The 16,516-nt window shown below is 44.0% G+C and overlaps 1 protein-coding gene across 9 annotated transcripts in view; it reads right to left on the minus strand.

Annotated features, from left to right (window-relative positions):
* JADE1 (jade family PHD finger 1) overlaps nucleotides 1–16,516 on the minus strand; it is a 67,278-nt gene that overhangs the window by 29,308 nt on the left and 21,454 nt on the right. For 8 of the 9 annotated variants that reach the window (XM_039479116.2, XM_074396907.1, XM_010338350.3 and 5 more), the window contains exons 2-3: nucleotides 15,832–15,909; nucleotides 3,153–3,238 (exon numbers count right to left, since the gene is read on the minus strand). In XM_039479116.2, the coding sequence (XP_039335050.1) occupies nucleotides 3,153–3,238; nucleotides 15,832–15,883 (138 nt within the window). In that variant the 5' untranslated portion in view covers nucleotides 15,884–15,909. Of the gene's footprint in view, nucleotides 1–3,152; nucleotides 3,239–6,163; nucleotides 15,812–15,831; nucleotides 15,910–16,516 lie in introns of those variants that run through there. The other variant, XM_074396908.1, reaches the window with a different exon arrangement.

A 16,516-nucleotide genomic window follows, 5' to 3' on the forward strand; every position in this document is an offset into this window, starting at 1 on the left:
TCAGACTGCCCCCCACCCAGGCCCTGACTCCAGGGCACCAGGGTTTACAGTATGTTAGCTGGTAAGGTCAAGGTCCAGAATGCCCTAGAAAAATCTGGAAGACAAGCAACCACAGGCCACTGGTTTGATGGGCCTGCAAAGAACATTTGTTTGCACACCTTCACCTGAGGTAACTTCTACCTCGGAAGTTATTTGTGGGAAAAGGAAATAGAGAAAGTAACTACCCTCTCCCAACTCTGCCATAAACAAGCAGACGCAACAGTGCCCCTCTACCAAGAGAGCTACTCAATTCCTTAACACAGGCCAAATGAAGGAAACTACAGGAAAGGCAGCCCTCCCAGGGCCTGTGCCACTGCCGACTCCTGGGCTTGTGGCATTAATCTTAGGTCAGTGAGGGCTGCCCCTGGGGCAGAGAACACCACCATCTCCCAGGCAAGGCTGCACAGCTGGCTCCCTCTCAAGCCTTGGCCTTGGCCCACTCGTGTCTAAGGCTGCATAAGAAAGCTCTGACCTTGGCATCGGGACCAGCCCAAAGTTGTATTTGGCATTGAGCAAGCTTGCATCTGTAAGCTGCCCTGTCTGTTTACACAAGTCACAATGCTGAACTCTCTTTTCTCAGGACAGGGAGTTCTTTCTTGTGCTGCTAAGCAGAGTTCACAACATACGCCTGCTAATAGATCCATATTTGTTTTTCCTGGTGGCTTTTCAGGCTGGTGATCACTTTAATAAACTTCACCATAATAAAGTCTGAGGCAGTGTCTGAATAAAAGGGCCATTTCTCCTGACTGCCATTTTCAATACGGACTATTCCCCAGTATGCCACTCCTCATTTCTAAAGACGTATTAACAAGCAAGAACTAGGCCATGCACCTCCCACAAAAATCACACGTAATACCAGGAGCCTTCCTTTCAAGCACTGAGCTGATGAAGCAGGTGCCCAGCCCAGTGGATACCAACTCCCTGGCCCCCAAGAGAAAAGTACTTTAAAACCTAAAAGATGCCCCATACCTTCAAGAAGCCAATCAAGTTTTAAAAACATATTCCAGCTAAGTGGTATAAATAAAAAACAAAGGAGTGTGTCAAAAAAGAAAGAAAATCTAACTCAAGCAATGAAATGAGAAAAGGCAGCCTGCTATTCCTTTGCTCAAAGACTCAGTCAAGAATTGAAACAAAGGCCCTCAAACGAACATCAACTCCTGAGTTTCTGTAGAGTATGTTAGTGCCCTACATATAGTTTGGACTCAGGGTTGAGAAAAACCTCTGGACCAAAACACAGGGCTGGGCCCCCCGCCTCCTCACTGCTTGGTGTCGGTGCTGGAAGTAGGTTTCAAACTACACCACTAGGCGCCAGGCCTCGTCACACCAGGTCTCAGCTCCTCAGTCCCCTATGTATTCCTGTGCTGAAATAATAGCAGTTCGGTGTGAACATCAGAAAGGTATTTTGGGGACCAGGCACGGTGGCTCACGCCTGTGATACCAGTACTTTGGGAGGCCGAGGCAGGTGGACCACCTGAGATCAGAAGTTCGAGACCAGCCTGACTGTGGTCAAAGCCCGTCTCTTCTAAAAATACAAAAATTAGCCAGGGGTGTTGCCACGTCCCTGTAATCCCAGCTACTTAAGAGGCTGAGGCAGGAGAATCACTTGAACCTGGGAGGCAGAGGTTGCAGTGAGCCGCGATCGCGCCACTACACTTCAGCCTAGGTGACAGAAAGAGACTTTGTCTCAAAAGAAAAAAAAAAAAAAGGTATGTTGGGGGCTATGGACAAAGCACAAGGAATTAAGAAATAAAGAGCAGAGCCAGGCACAGTGGCTCACGCCTATAATCCTAGCACTTTAGGAAGCCGAGGCAGGTAGATCATGAGGTCAGGAGTTTGAGACCAGCCTGGCCATATGGTGAAACCCCATCTCTACTAAAAATACAAAAAATTAGATGGGCGTGGTGGCATGCACCTGTAGTCCCAGCTTCTTGGGAGGCCAAGGCAGGAGAATCGCTTGAACTTGGGAGACAGAGGGTCCAGTGAGCCGAGATCAGACCACTGTACTCCAGCCTGGGTGACAAAACGAGACTCTGTCTCAAAAAAAAAAAAAAAGAAAAAGAGAGCAGTAGAGATACTCCCAGGCAAAGAAAAGGAAGAGAGCACTATAGGTTCAAAGAGAAGAAAGGCATGAAATAAAGCAAAGAGAGGAAGTGGCTACCTTCCCAAGCACATTTGATCATGTTGAAGTACCTCCTGGGACGGTTTTCCACAATTCTAAAGGATGTAAACTACTTCCTCATGGAAGAAGCTATTCCACAACCAAGTAACACCTCCACTAAACGACAGAGCAGCCTCCTGACATTCCCTGTTAGAGCCAGGGAAGTTTCTCCGAGGAATATCTAACTCTGCACTGCCATTACATGATGAGGCTGTCTTTAAAGTCATCCATAAGAAGCAGCACAAAGCAAAGCATTCAACCAAAGAAACTCTTCCTATAATGTTCTCACTTGAAAACTGTGATAAAGTAAAATGCTTTTTCTTCAATGATTTAAAACCTAGCAAAGGTTATTTTAGAATAAACAAACCTCAGGCCTCATAAGAGGGCCCCTAAACAAAGACCAGCAGAGAGAAATTGCACCGAAAAGCAACTTCAGATAGATAACAAAAGTCAGGGAGATGAGGAAACAAAAGACGAGAAACAAATTAAGAAAGGAGGGGAAAGCCTTCAGCATAATCCCCAAAACAAAACTTCCAGAGTTACAGTGGGTTGTTGCCAAATAAGCCACAAATTCATGGCTAAAACTAACTTGAGGCTGGCAGTGACTTGGCAGCAGCTGAACCCACTGATCTCCTGGCCAGAGGAAAAGTTGTTGGGAGCCAGCAAAGATGTAACAGGAAAGAAAAAAATATATATAGTTAATAATAATAACTAACATTACTGAGCATTTTTTATGTGCCAGCAACTATTCACACGCTTTGCATGTATTAGCCTATGTGTATTAACCCACTTAATCCTCACAAGAATCCTATGAGTTCGCCCCATCTTACAGATTTGGAAACTGGGGCACAAGGATTTGAATAATTTTCCCATGGCTGCACAAATAGACACCACTCAACCAAGTATATGGGGCAGCATGTACTCATGCATGGTCAGGCAAGCATTCAAGAAGTACCTCCGAAGGCTTTCGATCTTCATGTCTGGAGCAGGAACTTCTCCTGTGCTGGGATCGGGAATTCTGGGACCAAGTAGTTGACAGGCCTAAAGAAACAAATATCCAAATAAGAACAATTAGACACTGCACAGGTCACTGAGTGTTCTCAGAGGTTTTCTTACTCAAACTCATCCAGGCTCACCTCAGTGCTGTCCCATGAGACCACCTGTGATGCCTTCTTGGCTCTCACAGAACTCCTCCACTTCCATCACTGATTCAACTAACTCTCATTTCTCATGAGCAGGCCTAATGTGCTCATTCTGCGCAGGGATGCTGTATCAAGTATGCATCCAACAGGAGAGAGGACTTTAACAACAATGCAGGTGTGAGTCCTCACCCATAAGCCTGCACTGAAGAGCTTCAAAGTCTCATGCTGGTAAATACAAATTGAAAAACATCAGGCCAGGTACAGTAGCTCCCCCTGTAATCAAAGCACTTTGGGACGACAAGCCAGGCTGATCACCTGAGGTCAGGAGTTCAAGAACAGCTGGCCAACTTGGTGAAACACCACCTCTACTAAAAATACAAAAATTAGCTTCATGCCAGGCGCCACCAGTGGCTCACGCCCATAATCCCAGCACTTTGGGAGGCCAAGGCGGGTGGATCACTTGAGGTTGGGAGTTCAAGACCAGCCTGATCTTGAACATGGAGAAACCCTGTCTCTACTAAAAATGCTCTACTAAATACTCTACTAAAAATTAGCCAGGCATGGTGGTATGTGCCTGTAATCCCAGCTACTCAAGAGGCCAAGGCAGGAGAACTGCTTGAACCCAGGTGCCGGAGGTTGCATTGAGCCAAGATTACACCATTGCACTCAAGCCTGGGCGACAAAAATGAAACTCTGTCTCAAAAAAAAAAAAAAAAAAAAAAAAAAATCCGCTTCGTGTAGTGGCAGACACCTGTAATCTCAGCTACTCTGGAAGCCGAGTCAGGAGAACTGCTTGAACCTAGGAGGCAAAGGCTACAGTGAGCCAAGATTACGTCACTGCACTCCAGCCTGGGAGACAGAGCAAGACTCTGTCTCAAAAAAAGAAAAAGAAAAAGAAAAACATCTGCGTTTTCAATAAGCTTTAACACTTTTTAAAAAAAAAAAAAAAAAGGTTTGACTCCACAAGGCATAAACTTTGCATTCCTGGCCGGGCGCGGTGGCTCACGCCTGTAATCCCAGCACTTTGGGAGGCCGAGGCGGGTGGATCATGAGGTCAAGAGATGGAGACTATCCTGGTCAACATGGTAAAACCCCATCTCTACTAAAAATACAAAAAATTAGCTGGGCATGGTGGTGCGTGCCTGTAATTCCAGGGACTTAGGTTGAGACAGAAGAATTGCCTGAACCCAGGAGGCGGAGGCTGCGGTGAGCCAAGATCGCGCCATTGCACTCCAGCCTGGGTAACGAGCGAAATTCCGTCTCAAAAAAAAAAAAATTTTTAAAAAAAGCAAAGAAACAAAAAACTTTGCATTCCCTAGACAGAGAACCTCAGGCCTATGATGTAATAAGTAGATAGGATAGTGCCGTAAGTGGGGAGGACAGTAGGTAAACAAACTTAGCGAAGACTAAGGGGCCAATGGCCAAACAACCTTTAAAATTGTCTGTTTCACTTTCCCATGAAAATGCCAGTTGGCTCTGTTCTGGCTTTCTTCCAAAGGACCTCTACTCCTATCATCTGGCCTCCCCTAAAACACAGTACATGGATGCTGCCTAACAGGGTCTCCCGACTGCCGCCAAATCTGAGCTCTTCTCTGCTGACACCTCTCCGGCACCAACAACCCCATCCTGCCTGAAATAACACTCTCTCAGTCTCAGTGGCAATTCTTTTTCACTCTGGGGGTTCCTCCTCTCCATGTATCCCATCAACATGGGTTTTTCCTGAACTCTTTCCTCTTTTCTTGCTCCAAATGTTCTCCCCAGGGAGCACTCAACCATGTCCACAGTCTTACCCAGCACACCCAGAGGAACCTGCCAGACCTACATTCCCAGACTAACCTCCCTCCCAAGCTCCAGATCCAGTTTCACCTCAACATTAGACATCAACCCTAAGGTATACCTTAGATCTGTCAACTCAGCATTACAAAAACCAAACCTGCCCTGCCTCTTACATCCCTACTTTGATGACTATTACCATCATTTCTACTTGACATCAGAAATCTAAGAGTCTTCCTAGACTCCTCTCATTCAAGACACAATCAATGGCTGGGTCAATTCCACTTCCCAATAATTCCAGCACCTCTACTTCACCTCTGCCTCTGCCTCCTGTTAATTTGTTACGAAGACAACTTAAGTGCAAAACTTTCCGTTTGTGGGTATCGTACTGCTGCCAGAGATCTGAAAGAGCCCTAACAGCCACATGTAGTATCTGTCCAACTTCATTCACCTCTACCTCCTATTTTTAATAATCACCCCATTCCTGAACACATACTCTTCCATTTTCCAGAATTTAACAAAATCCAGAAAAAATAAAAGGTTGACTGCCATTCTGCCAGGGAAATCATTTTTCCCTCGAACAGGAAGCTCTTATCTCTACAGAATCCAGAGATAGGGACAGAGAATCAAAGCAGCCGTTTAGGAACTTGCGGACCTTAAGAAATAAATTCTGCACATAAGCCTATCATCAGATTTGCAATGACCAAGACTAAAGGGGATTGCCACGTTTCCCTGACAGAGACGAGGTCGGCACTACCCTTTAGCACCAGTTCTGAGGCTCATTACTAGGTCAACTGACTGACTGCTGTTCCGCCAGCAGAATCAGCAGAACTGGAGCTCCTGCTGTTGGCCCCTTGGCATTTCAGTAATGTTTTAGAAAATTATTCTTTCAAAAAATACTAAGTGTGCCTCTTTAGACTCTAAATGAACAAGAATATTTCACTCCCACATTGAAAGAAATATTCTGGGCACACTGGGGTGAACCCAACCTGTAGAAGTTCTAAATCTGGTTATTATTAGAAAAAGGGAAGACAGAAGCCAAGTTAGGAACCTGGAGATTAAGGTGGCTGGGTGGCTCCTAGGGTCTATCAAGAGGCCTCTCTTTCTCCCTCTGGTCCTGGAGGCCATCCTCCAACTGGTCCACAGCCTGAAAGAAGAGACGAGGAAAAGCACACGCAGTGTCTGGATGGAATTCCCAGAAAGTCTGGGGAAGGGAAGAGAGGCAGAACAAAAAGGGATGATCCTCCTCTGCTTTGAATTACTATGGAAAAGGTTACATATGACAAGGAACAAAGCCAGAAATTTAGAGAATCACTCCATTGCTATACTTTAAAAATTAACATGAAGTTGGGGGAAGAGGGTTTTCAGAGTCAAATACTTTCAGACTTAAATAAGAAACAACAAACGTGTTCATTCCTAGGTTTTCTGACCCTCTTGTCTCATCTTGAGGATCTGTCGATCCCTCCTAAGCAGTTTCCGAGGTTCCCAGGAAGCTTGCAGCTTTGCTAGCATAGAACACAACCCAAATAATGACACTCATTTGAAAGCTTTTTCTAGAACTGCTTTTATAAATCCTGAATACTGGGCTGGGCACAGTGGCTCACACCTGTAATCTCAGAACTTTGGGAGGCCAAGGAAAGCGGATCACGAGGTCAGGAGATGGAGACCATCCTGGCCAACATGGTGAAACCCAATCTCTACTAAAATACAAAAATTAGCTGGGCGTGGTGGGGCACACCTGTACTCCCAGCTACTTGGGAGGCTGAGGCAAGAGAATTGCTTGAACCCGGGAGGCAGAGGTTGCAGTGAGCCAAGAACACACCACTGCACTCCAGCCTGGCACCTGGTGACAGAGCGAGACTCTTGTCTCAAAAAACAAAAATAAAAAATAAAATAAAATAAATCCTGAAAATTGCTGTCTAGGCCACATTTGCTTTTAAAAATAGATATACAAAGATGCTACATATTTGATATCCAACAGTAATAACCAAGAGAAACTCTAGTCCACCCAAAAGTAGTCTGCTCCCTTTCCTCTTAATTTACCTAGTGTTGATAGATGATACAATACAGAAGGAGGAAAAGCAAAATTAATCCTATTAAACTCACTTTGCAGAAGGGGAAAGACTGGTAAAGAAACTAAATTTAAATTATCACTGGCATAAGGAATGTTCTTAGCAGCTTATTTATAAAAGCCGAAAATCAGAAACAACCTAAATATCCACTAACAGATTGTGAATAAGCTCTGGTATACCCATACGATGGGACACTACCCAGCAATAAAAAGGAATGAGCTACTGATACACATAGCATGAATGAATGCTGAAGTAATCATCCTGAGTGAAAGAAGACAGACCCCTCCCCCCAAAAAAAGAGTGCATACTGTATTACTCCATTTTACATACAATTCTGAAAATGCAAACTAATCTATAGTGACAAAAACTAGATCAGTGGAAGACTACAGAAAAGTGGGAAGGATTATCTTGATTTCAATGATTTCACAGGTGTAAACACGTCAAAACATATCAAAGTACACAATTTAAACATATGAGGCTCAGAGGCTTTGGGAGGCCAAGGCAGAAGCATGTCAATTACTTCTCAATAAAGCTATTAAACATTTGTCACTGAGATATCATCGACTAACAGTAAGGGGAGAAAATATTCTATTTTACTTTACACGAGTGGTCTGTATAAAACCTAGACTTTGCTGCTGAACCAAGTGAGAATCTGGGTGTGGGCTGTGAACCCAAGGGAACTGCTCTGCCGTCCAAAGTCCAGAAGCAGGTATTTGTTGTTGTTGATCTATTCCTTCTCATTTTCTTATTGTATCAAAAAGTTAATCTATAAACAGCCATTGGTGTAAGACGCAGAATTTGCAACACACGGTATAGCTAAGTCAGTCAGTACTGTGCACACAGCAAATTCTCAGTATTTCTTTGAAAAGTGGATAATTTTTTTTAAGCGTCATTGTTGAGGACCCTCAGTCATGCTCTAACCATCAATGTAACACATGAACTGAAGGTGGCAGGCATTAGGAATATACTCCTGTTTCGCCTAATAGAAGATATGCTTTTGAGCTCAAGAAAAATAAAGCAATAATACATTTACAGATAAATTTGTGGAGCCAGTGCTTCCTGCTTAGAATGCACCTGCAGCTACAGAAACATTCACGGAAAGCCACAGGCTAGAGAATCAAAGGAGTGTCCTGACATTGCTACACCAACACCTCTCTCTACAGCCAGGCTCTCCCCAGACACTTCCCAGGTGGTCAAGAAGCTACCAGAATATTATTAAAACCAAAATAATGAATACTCCCTTTTAATTAAAACAAAAATTATAAACACTTTTGGAAAATATTGGGGGTAGGACAGTGGGATCAAAGCAGAAATTAGAGTATTTCAAATACCAAAAAAAACAGAAGTCAGTGGTTTATGCTACAGCAAAACACCATGCACTTGCTAAAAACTGTGTGCTTGCTACGTTAAAAACTTCGTGGTAAGATTCTGCTGAGTTGGTTTGCATTTTGTTTGTTTCCAGAGTGCTGATAATGACAAACTAATCTAAGTATATGACAAGTAAAATTGTTTTACTTTCTTTTCGCTTTCAGGAAAGGAGTTGGGAACTCTAAAAATCTGCTAATAATGTCTAAAAGTATTTTACTGCCACTCAAAAGGTAAAATTATTAGCTAAGTTCACTTTACTGACAAATTTAAATGACTTTAAATTCTTGACATATACACTGTTCAGTTAAGAGCAAATCTATATTACATTACCTCATGTTAAACACGGGAAAGACTGAGTGGGGAAAAATATTTTGTCTTGTTTTTAATAACCCCAACTTCCATTAAAACAGAATCCGTTGGGTTAATATAAAGTTATAAAAGGCTCATAGATCGTAGTATGAGCATGGACTCTGCCCGGGCATAACGTTCTTTCTGGTCCTGTTTTACAGACATTGCCAACACTCACTCCCCATTTGAAATATTAAAAATAGCCATGCTGTCTTGCCCTAGATCTAAAATAAGAAAAACCTCAAGAGTAAATCTAACACATACTGCACACCTCTTCCACATTTGGTAGCTGATGTGTGATAAGCTTCTCATGTTGTGCCATGCACGAAAGGTTCAAAAATTAGAATGAATGGCAGTGTTAGTGTTTGCTGCACAACAAAATGCAAACTACCAAAGAACCTTGCCACTGATCAAACAGCAGTCCTCCTGTCTTAATCACTGCTCTGGACACTAAATAATATGCTGGTATCTGTCTTTAGAGGTGTTAAACCAGCTTAACAAAGTAAGATGCTTAAAACTGGCAAGTATCGAGTCCAGCAGTCTGGTGTCACAGCAAGGGCACACAGACCTGACAAACGCAACTATGAGTTATCTAAAAGCCAACCTAGCCTTGTATTAGAGTAAAGCAATGCTGTGTTAATTCTCATCTTAAATTAAGCAAATTTAATCTAGTTACTGATTATTTGCTTTAGCTGCATAATAGAAGATAAGCATCTGATGCAACTGCCGTTTAGATCAGGGGCTGACCCTGTAGCTATAGTTTTTACCCCATCATAGCCCACCTTTACAGCCCAACTCACTTCCACTTCCAAACAAAGGCACCGTACACATGTTCAAAGAACTGGCCTAGAAATGTTTCAACATACTTAAATACACTTAGGCCTTCAACCAACTGACACACAAACATCTGACAGTTACCTACCATTTCTGCTGAGGTCCAAGTCCAAGGCAGTGGGAAAATTACTAATTTTAAACGTCAGTTTGCTTCCCTTCTGCCCATTCCTTATCACAGGTGTTGGGGCAGAGCCTGGCTCTGATAAGTGGGGAGACAGAGCATTTCTACTCTAGCTCAGGTGTAGAAACATGGAGACCAGGGACGACCCACATGGAGCCTGGCTCCAGACATTCTTCCCACAGAAAGGCAACAAATCTCTGAAATTTAAGGAAGTCAGACAAGAACAAGAAGCCCTGACATGTCAGCACACTTCTATCATTATTTTTGAAGGAAGGAATGGAACCAATCTCCCTTTGGACCTTTGAGTAGCACCAAATTTAAAAACAACCAAAACCAATAAAAACACCATTTGCTACATATATATAAAGATGCTGGTCATACTCAGGAGGTTGAGGCAGGAAAATCACTTGAACCCAGGAGACGGAGGTTGTAGTGAGCAGAGATCAGGCCACTGCACTCCAGCCTGGACGATAGAGCAAGACTCCGTCTCAAAACAAAAGACTGGGCGCAGTGGCTCTCACCCATAATCCCAACGCTTTGGGAGGCCAAGGCAGGCGGATTGCCTGAGGTTCGGAGTTCGAGACCTAAAATACAAAAAATTAGCCGGGCATGGTGATACATGCCTGTAATCCCAGCTATTCAAAAGGCTGAGGCAGGAGAATCACTTGAACCTGGGAGGCAGAGGCTGCAGTAAGCCAAGATTGCGCCATTGAACTCCAGCTGGGCAAAGAGTGAAACTCCATCTCAAATAAATAAATAAATAAATAAAAGTGCTGATCAGAGCTACTATTGGCCTTAGATAACCAAAAATAAATATTCCCGCTAAAGGATACTTGATATTTTAATTTAGCCTCTGCAGGTTTATTAAAAATGAAATGAAATGTCCTTTAGGTTGTAGAAATACAGTTGACTCTTGAACACCACGGGTTTTAACTGCCCAGTTCACTTACATGACAATTTTGTCCCTGCCACCCCTAAGACAGCAAGACCAACACCTTCCTTTCCTCCTCCTCCTCTTCCACTTACTCAACATGAAGACCTTTATGATGATCTACTTTCACTTACTGAATAGGATTTTTTTTTTTTTTTTTTTTTTTGAGACAGAGTTTCGCTCTTGTTACCCAGGCTGGAGTGCAATGGCGCGATCTCAGCTCACCGCAACCTCTTCCTCCTGGATTCAAGCAATTCTCCTACCTCAGCCTCCTGAGTAGCTGGGATTACAGGCACGTGCCACCATGCCCAGCTAATTTTTTGTATTTTTAGTAGACACGGGGTTTCACCATGTTGACCAGGATGGTCTCGATCTCTTGACCTCGTGATCCACCTGCCTCGGCCTCCCAAAGTGCTGGGATTACAGGCTTGAGCCACCGCGCCCGGCTGAATAGGATATTTTTAATATGTATATATATTTCCTCTCTTTTATGATGTTCTCAATATTTTCTCTAGCTTATATTGTAAAAATACAGTATATAATACATATAACATATAAAATATGTTGATTTGTTTATATTATTATCTTTTTTTTTTTTTTTTTTTTTTGAGACGGAGTTTCGCTCGTTACCCAGGCTGGAGTACAATGGTGCGATCTCGGCTCACCGCAACCTCCGCCTCCTGGGTTCAGGCAATTCTCCTGCCTCAGCCTCCTGAGTAGCTGGGATTACAGGCACGCGCCACCACGCCCAGCTAATTTTTTGTATTTTTAGTAGAGATGGGGTTTCACCATTTGACCAGGATGGTCTCGATCTCTTGACCTCGTGATCTACCCGCCTCAGCCTCCCATAGTGCTCGGATTACAGGCTTGAGCCACCGCGCCCGGCCTGTTTATATTATTAGTAAGGCATCTGGTCAACAGTAAGCTATTAGTAGTTCTTATACACAGAATTTTGATTTGCAGGGTTGAGGGGAGCTGCTTAAGGGTCAACTGTACCGACAGCAGTTAGTGAACCCCATTTCACCAGATTTGCCAAATCCCTAAGGACAGGATCCTGGGCTGGAAAGCAGAAAATTAAGGGCTTGTTTCCCTTGGCCACACTCTGGCACAATGTGTAACTTAAGAGACTGGCTGAGTCACCCAGTCCCTGGAGCCCAGCAACTACAGGCACTGCCTGCAAAAAAACCCATTACTCCATCCAACTGCAGGGCTGGGTCTCCAGGGCACCTGGAGAAAGGTTTCAACTATGACTGCAGCTGGATAAGGACTTGCACCTGGCACAGAAAATGCCTGTCTGTCCCCAACTGTAAATACTATACTGGTATTCCTCTGAACCAGGCCAGAAAACAAGGCAAAGGGCTCCAGACCAGAGGCCAGCAAGTCCTAGCTATGGCTATGGCTGGGCTGCAGCCCCATGCTGACGTCTGCAGCTGCCTCCCCTCCATTTGGACATGGTCTACACTGGGCTGGGAACCGCTGCCAAAATTCTGTCAGGCCTGCAGACTGGAGAGGCTGAGGTATGGCCACTGCATATACCCTGTCCTTCTTGTAAGCAGAACTTTCCAAATGCACAGGCCCAGCAAAAGGAAGGCAGGGTGTGAGGAGCTGACCCAAGTAGGACTCATTTTGTGGACCTGAATGCAGGGACAGAAGGCATGCCCCCTGATGCAGGCCACCCAGTTATAAACAAAAGGAAGACACCAATTCAAATGAGTGGGTTGGTGGCAGAGGCTACACTGTGAACCAGCTGCCTTCAGAAGGGATGGAAAGGGATATGTTCCATGGCAATGAGCATGTGCATCTTTTTGTAAGCCTGGCATTCCAGGGGTTCTTAATGAGAACTGTTTACCACTACCATCATCCACCATAATTATCAAATTATTGAGCCTGGACAGATAGCATGGCCATGAAGCATCAACATGTACTTTACATTGAACCAGCTGTATGACAAAAGGACTGCCGACCTTCTACTAGCAACTACCATTCCTCTCCCACGCTACCAAATTTCCATAGCCTGGGATAACCCTTCGGTAACCTATAAATATTGACCTTCATTCTCCACCCCCAGCTTCTTGACGGAGGCCCGTACAGGCTTGTGACTTGACAGACACACTTTTAGTGAGGTCTGTGGACACTTTCTTCCTCCTTCCTATTCTAACCAGAGCTCTATGGTTTTTTTTTTTTTTTCCAACAGAGACAGGTTCTCACTTTGTTGCCCAGACTAGTCTCCAACTCCTGGGCTCAAGCAATCCTCCCAGCTCAGCCTCCCTAATTGTCGGGATTACAGTCATGAGCCACCGTGCCTGGCCTGAACATACATATTTTAGATGAAATATTTGGTCTTCTAGGGCTTTTAAGGGCTGAATTATAGCTCCCATCCCCAAATGCGTATTTTGAAACCCTAACCCCCAATCTCAGAATGTGACTATATTTGGAGACAGGGCCTTAAAAGGGGTGACTAAGTTAAATGAGGCTATTAGTGTGGGCCCTAATCCAATTTAGTCACATCGAGGCACACCAGGGATGCCTGTGCAGAGGAATGCCAAGTGAGAACACGGTGAGAAGAAGGCCATCTGCAAACCATGAGAGGCCTCAGGAGAAACCACACCTGCCAACAACTTGGATTTCTAGCCTCCAGAACTGTGAGAAAACAAATTTCTGTTGGGTTAAACTACTCAGGCTATGGTACTTTTTTGCAGCATCCTGAGCTGACTAATATGGGGCCTTCTGGACTACTAGGAGCCTCTGGACAACTGAGAGGGGCTAAACTAAGCCAGTGTCCAGAACTACACTGTCCAATATGGTGGGCACTAGCCACATGTGTAAAAGCTTAAAATTCAGCTCCTCACATGCAGTATTAGGGCATTTGCATCCTATGGGACAATACTGATCCAGAAAAGAGAAGGCTCTAAATATGAGAGAACATTCAGGAGAAACTTCCAACCCAGCTCTCCCAAGGAGGAAGGGAGGCAGTGACAAGAGCAACCAGGGTGAGCATACATACACTTGTTACACAATGTCAAGAAAAATATTTAAATAGGGCTCTTAAGCTTTTATTGGGCATTATCTTTATGTGAAGGTAATTCATCAAGCAGTCTTCTAATTCTGACCTGAAAAACAAGACTTTTTTTTTTAAATTAATGCAGGACAAGATTGTGTACTCAAGCAAATAGCATTTATGGAGTACTTATGACTCAGGAAAACACTTTGATAGGTACCACAGAGGGGCAGAGAAGAAATTCCAAAGCATGTTTTTGCCTTAAGGAGTAAAACGCCGGCCAGGCGTGGTGGCTCACACCTGTAATCCCAGCACTTTGGGAGGCCAAGGCGGGTGGATCAGGAGGTCAGGAGATGGAGACTATCCTGGTCAACATGGTGAAACCCCATCTCTACTAAAAATACAAAAATTAGCTGGGCATCATGGCGCAGCCTGTAGTCCCAGCTACTCAGGAGGCTGAGGTAGGAGAATTGCTTGAACCTAGGAGGTAAAGGGTGCAGTGAGCCAAGATCACACCAGTGCACTCCAGCCTGGGTAACAAAAGCGAAACGCCATCTCAAAAAAAAAAAAAAAAAAAAAAAAAGAGTAAAATGCCTAAACATTAGAAAATAAGTAGGGAGGGCTATGAAGTAACAAGTGTCTCAGAAGTTTGGAAGGTATCATCCCAAAGGCTCAGACAGGTGGCTTTTCCTGCCTGCACTTGAAAACAGACCTTCAATATCTTTCCTGAAGTAAGAGGAAAGTCTTTCCCTCGGGAGCTCCTACAACCTCTCTCAACTAGTTCACTTCTCTCCTGCTGCCAACATCAGCAATCACCTCTAAAACTCCCAATTCCTTAGAGCTTCTCATCGCAAGCCCTTCACACCTGACACCCTCCCATAATGGCCAATTCTACTCCCCAATAGCCCCATGCCTCTGCCAAGCACCAACCGAAATATTACACTGAGTTCTATTCTTCATGTTCCTGGTCCCGTCTTCTGAACAGAGTGGGCCCCTACAGCAGCAAAGCCTGGCTTTCTAATGTGCAGCTTTTAATTTGCTTGAAAACTTACAGAGCACAGATAGCTAAAAACAACCCTATTTGCCTAAAAAGTGTTTTATCCTTCAGGATCTGTAAAACCTTCGTCTCCTCTACAAGTTTCCCTGCCTTCCCCTCCTCCGAATCTGTATCTGTAACTGTTTCCACAGTGCATCAAAAAGACATCTCTATTACTGTCCTGATGACTTTCACATCAGACCCGTTCTTACATATGTCTAAAGAACAGTTCCTTGAAAGCAGGCCCAGCTCCTTTCCCATCACATAGTGCAGCAAGCATTCTTTCAAGGTGGCCTGGGTTTAATTTGTAATATAAAACATAAGCTAATGGGTTAAAGCTCAGGCACTGTGCTAGGTACAAAATTTCCCTGTTATCTGAGGGGAGCTCTTCTCTGAGTAGTCTGTTAGCTTCTCAATACACAGACACTGTGTGATATTTATTTTGACTGCCTGGAAGCCAACTAACTTCTGGTTCTCAGCTGCACTGTGAAAATATGAAGTTGCCAGAGAGCTGAGATACAGACAGCAATAGTATTAAATACAGTCACATTAAAACCAAGTGAAGAGCAGAGACTTGCGACCTATTAAGAACCTGTACTTAATAATTTTCGAATCACACTAAGCAGTCTTCAATCTCCCCTTGTATTCAGTTGAACCAGTTAATGATTACCTGGCTTTGATTAAGTTCCCTTTTCATAAAGAGCAACTGCGAAGTGCCATAAATGATGTTTAGGAAAACCAGACACACCAGTGACTCTTGGAACTGGAGTATTCCTCCCAGGATAACAAACAGGAAGCCTCAGGAATGCTTCCCTGCAGTCAACCTTACCCAGTAAGATCTGGTTACAGACCTGCAGTATCACACTCAGGTATATTTCTCCAGGCTTTGGCTTCCTCTGACCTGCCTGATATGCAAAGGGCCTCGGCTATTTAAAGCACTACATTAAAAAATCATGTTTTTACTCTGACCCAAACCCTGGTAGGCTCCAAGAACAACAAAGCGGGACTTACTGCCATTGTCGTCAGAATCCTCACTGCTGCTGGGAAGGCGACCTCGTTTCATGATCTCCCCGGGAAACAGCAGGCAGCCTGCAAAGCAATGAGACAGCACTTAACCCAAGATGATAATACAGAATCATCAAGTTGTGCTTCAGATGGCAGCCCAGGATTTACAGCAAACAAAAGGCTTTAAGTAGCATTTGAATTGTAAACAGTAAAAAGACTAAAGATACATAATTAGGTGCAATCATTAACAGACCAGGTTTAAAAAGGAGGGGGAGGGGTAGAGAAGTCACGTATCAGTAGGTCTCCCAAAGGTGCCAGGTCTCTTTCTATATTCCTGTGTCATTATTACTATAACTACTCTAGGGGTCTTTAGCTGACTGGCAGCAAGCACTGCAGAAAAAAATCCACAGCAATGGACACTGTACTGTGCTTCCTCACTACAGACAGATTCATATTTTATGCGTACATGTGTGGAGTGGGGTGGAGTTGTGCCTGGATGTGTGAATATTTACACTGCACTGGGCATAATTATGCTTCTCAGGCAAATTTTGCTAAAACAACCCTAAAAGCCAAAAGAAACAAAACAAATGGAGTAATGGGAATGCAAATGTCTCCTCTAGCCACCTCCAAGCCCTCAGCATTTTACAACTGGAACAGGAAGGGACAATAGATATTATACAATTCTGATCCA

Source organism: Saimiri boliviensis, chromosome 3 (genome assembly GCF_048565385.1).
Source record: "Saimiri boliviensis isolate mSaiBol1 chromosome 3, mSaiBol1.pri, whole genome shotgun sequence".
NCBI classification, from domain to species: Eukaryota; Metazoa; Chordata; class Mammalia; order Primates; family Cebidae; genus Saimiri; species Saimiri boliviensis.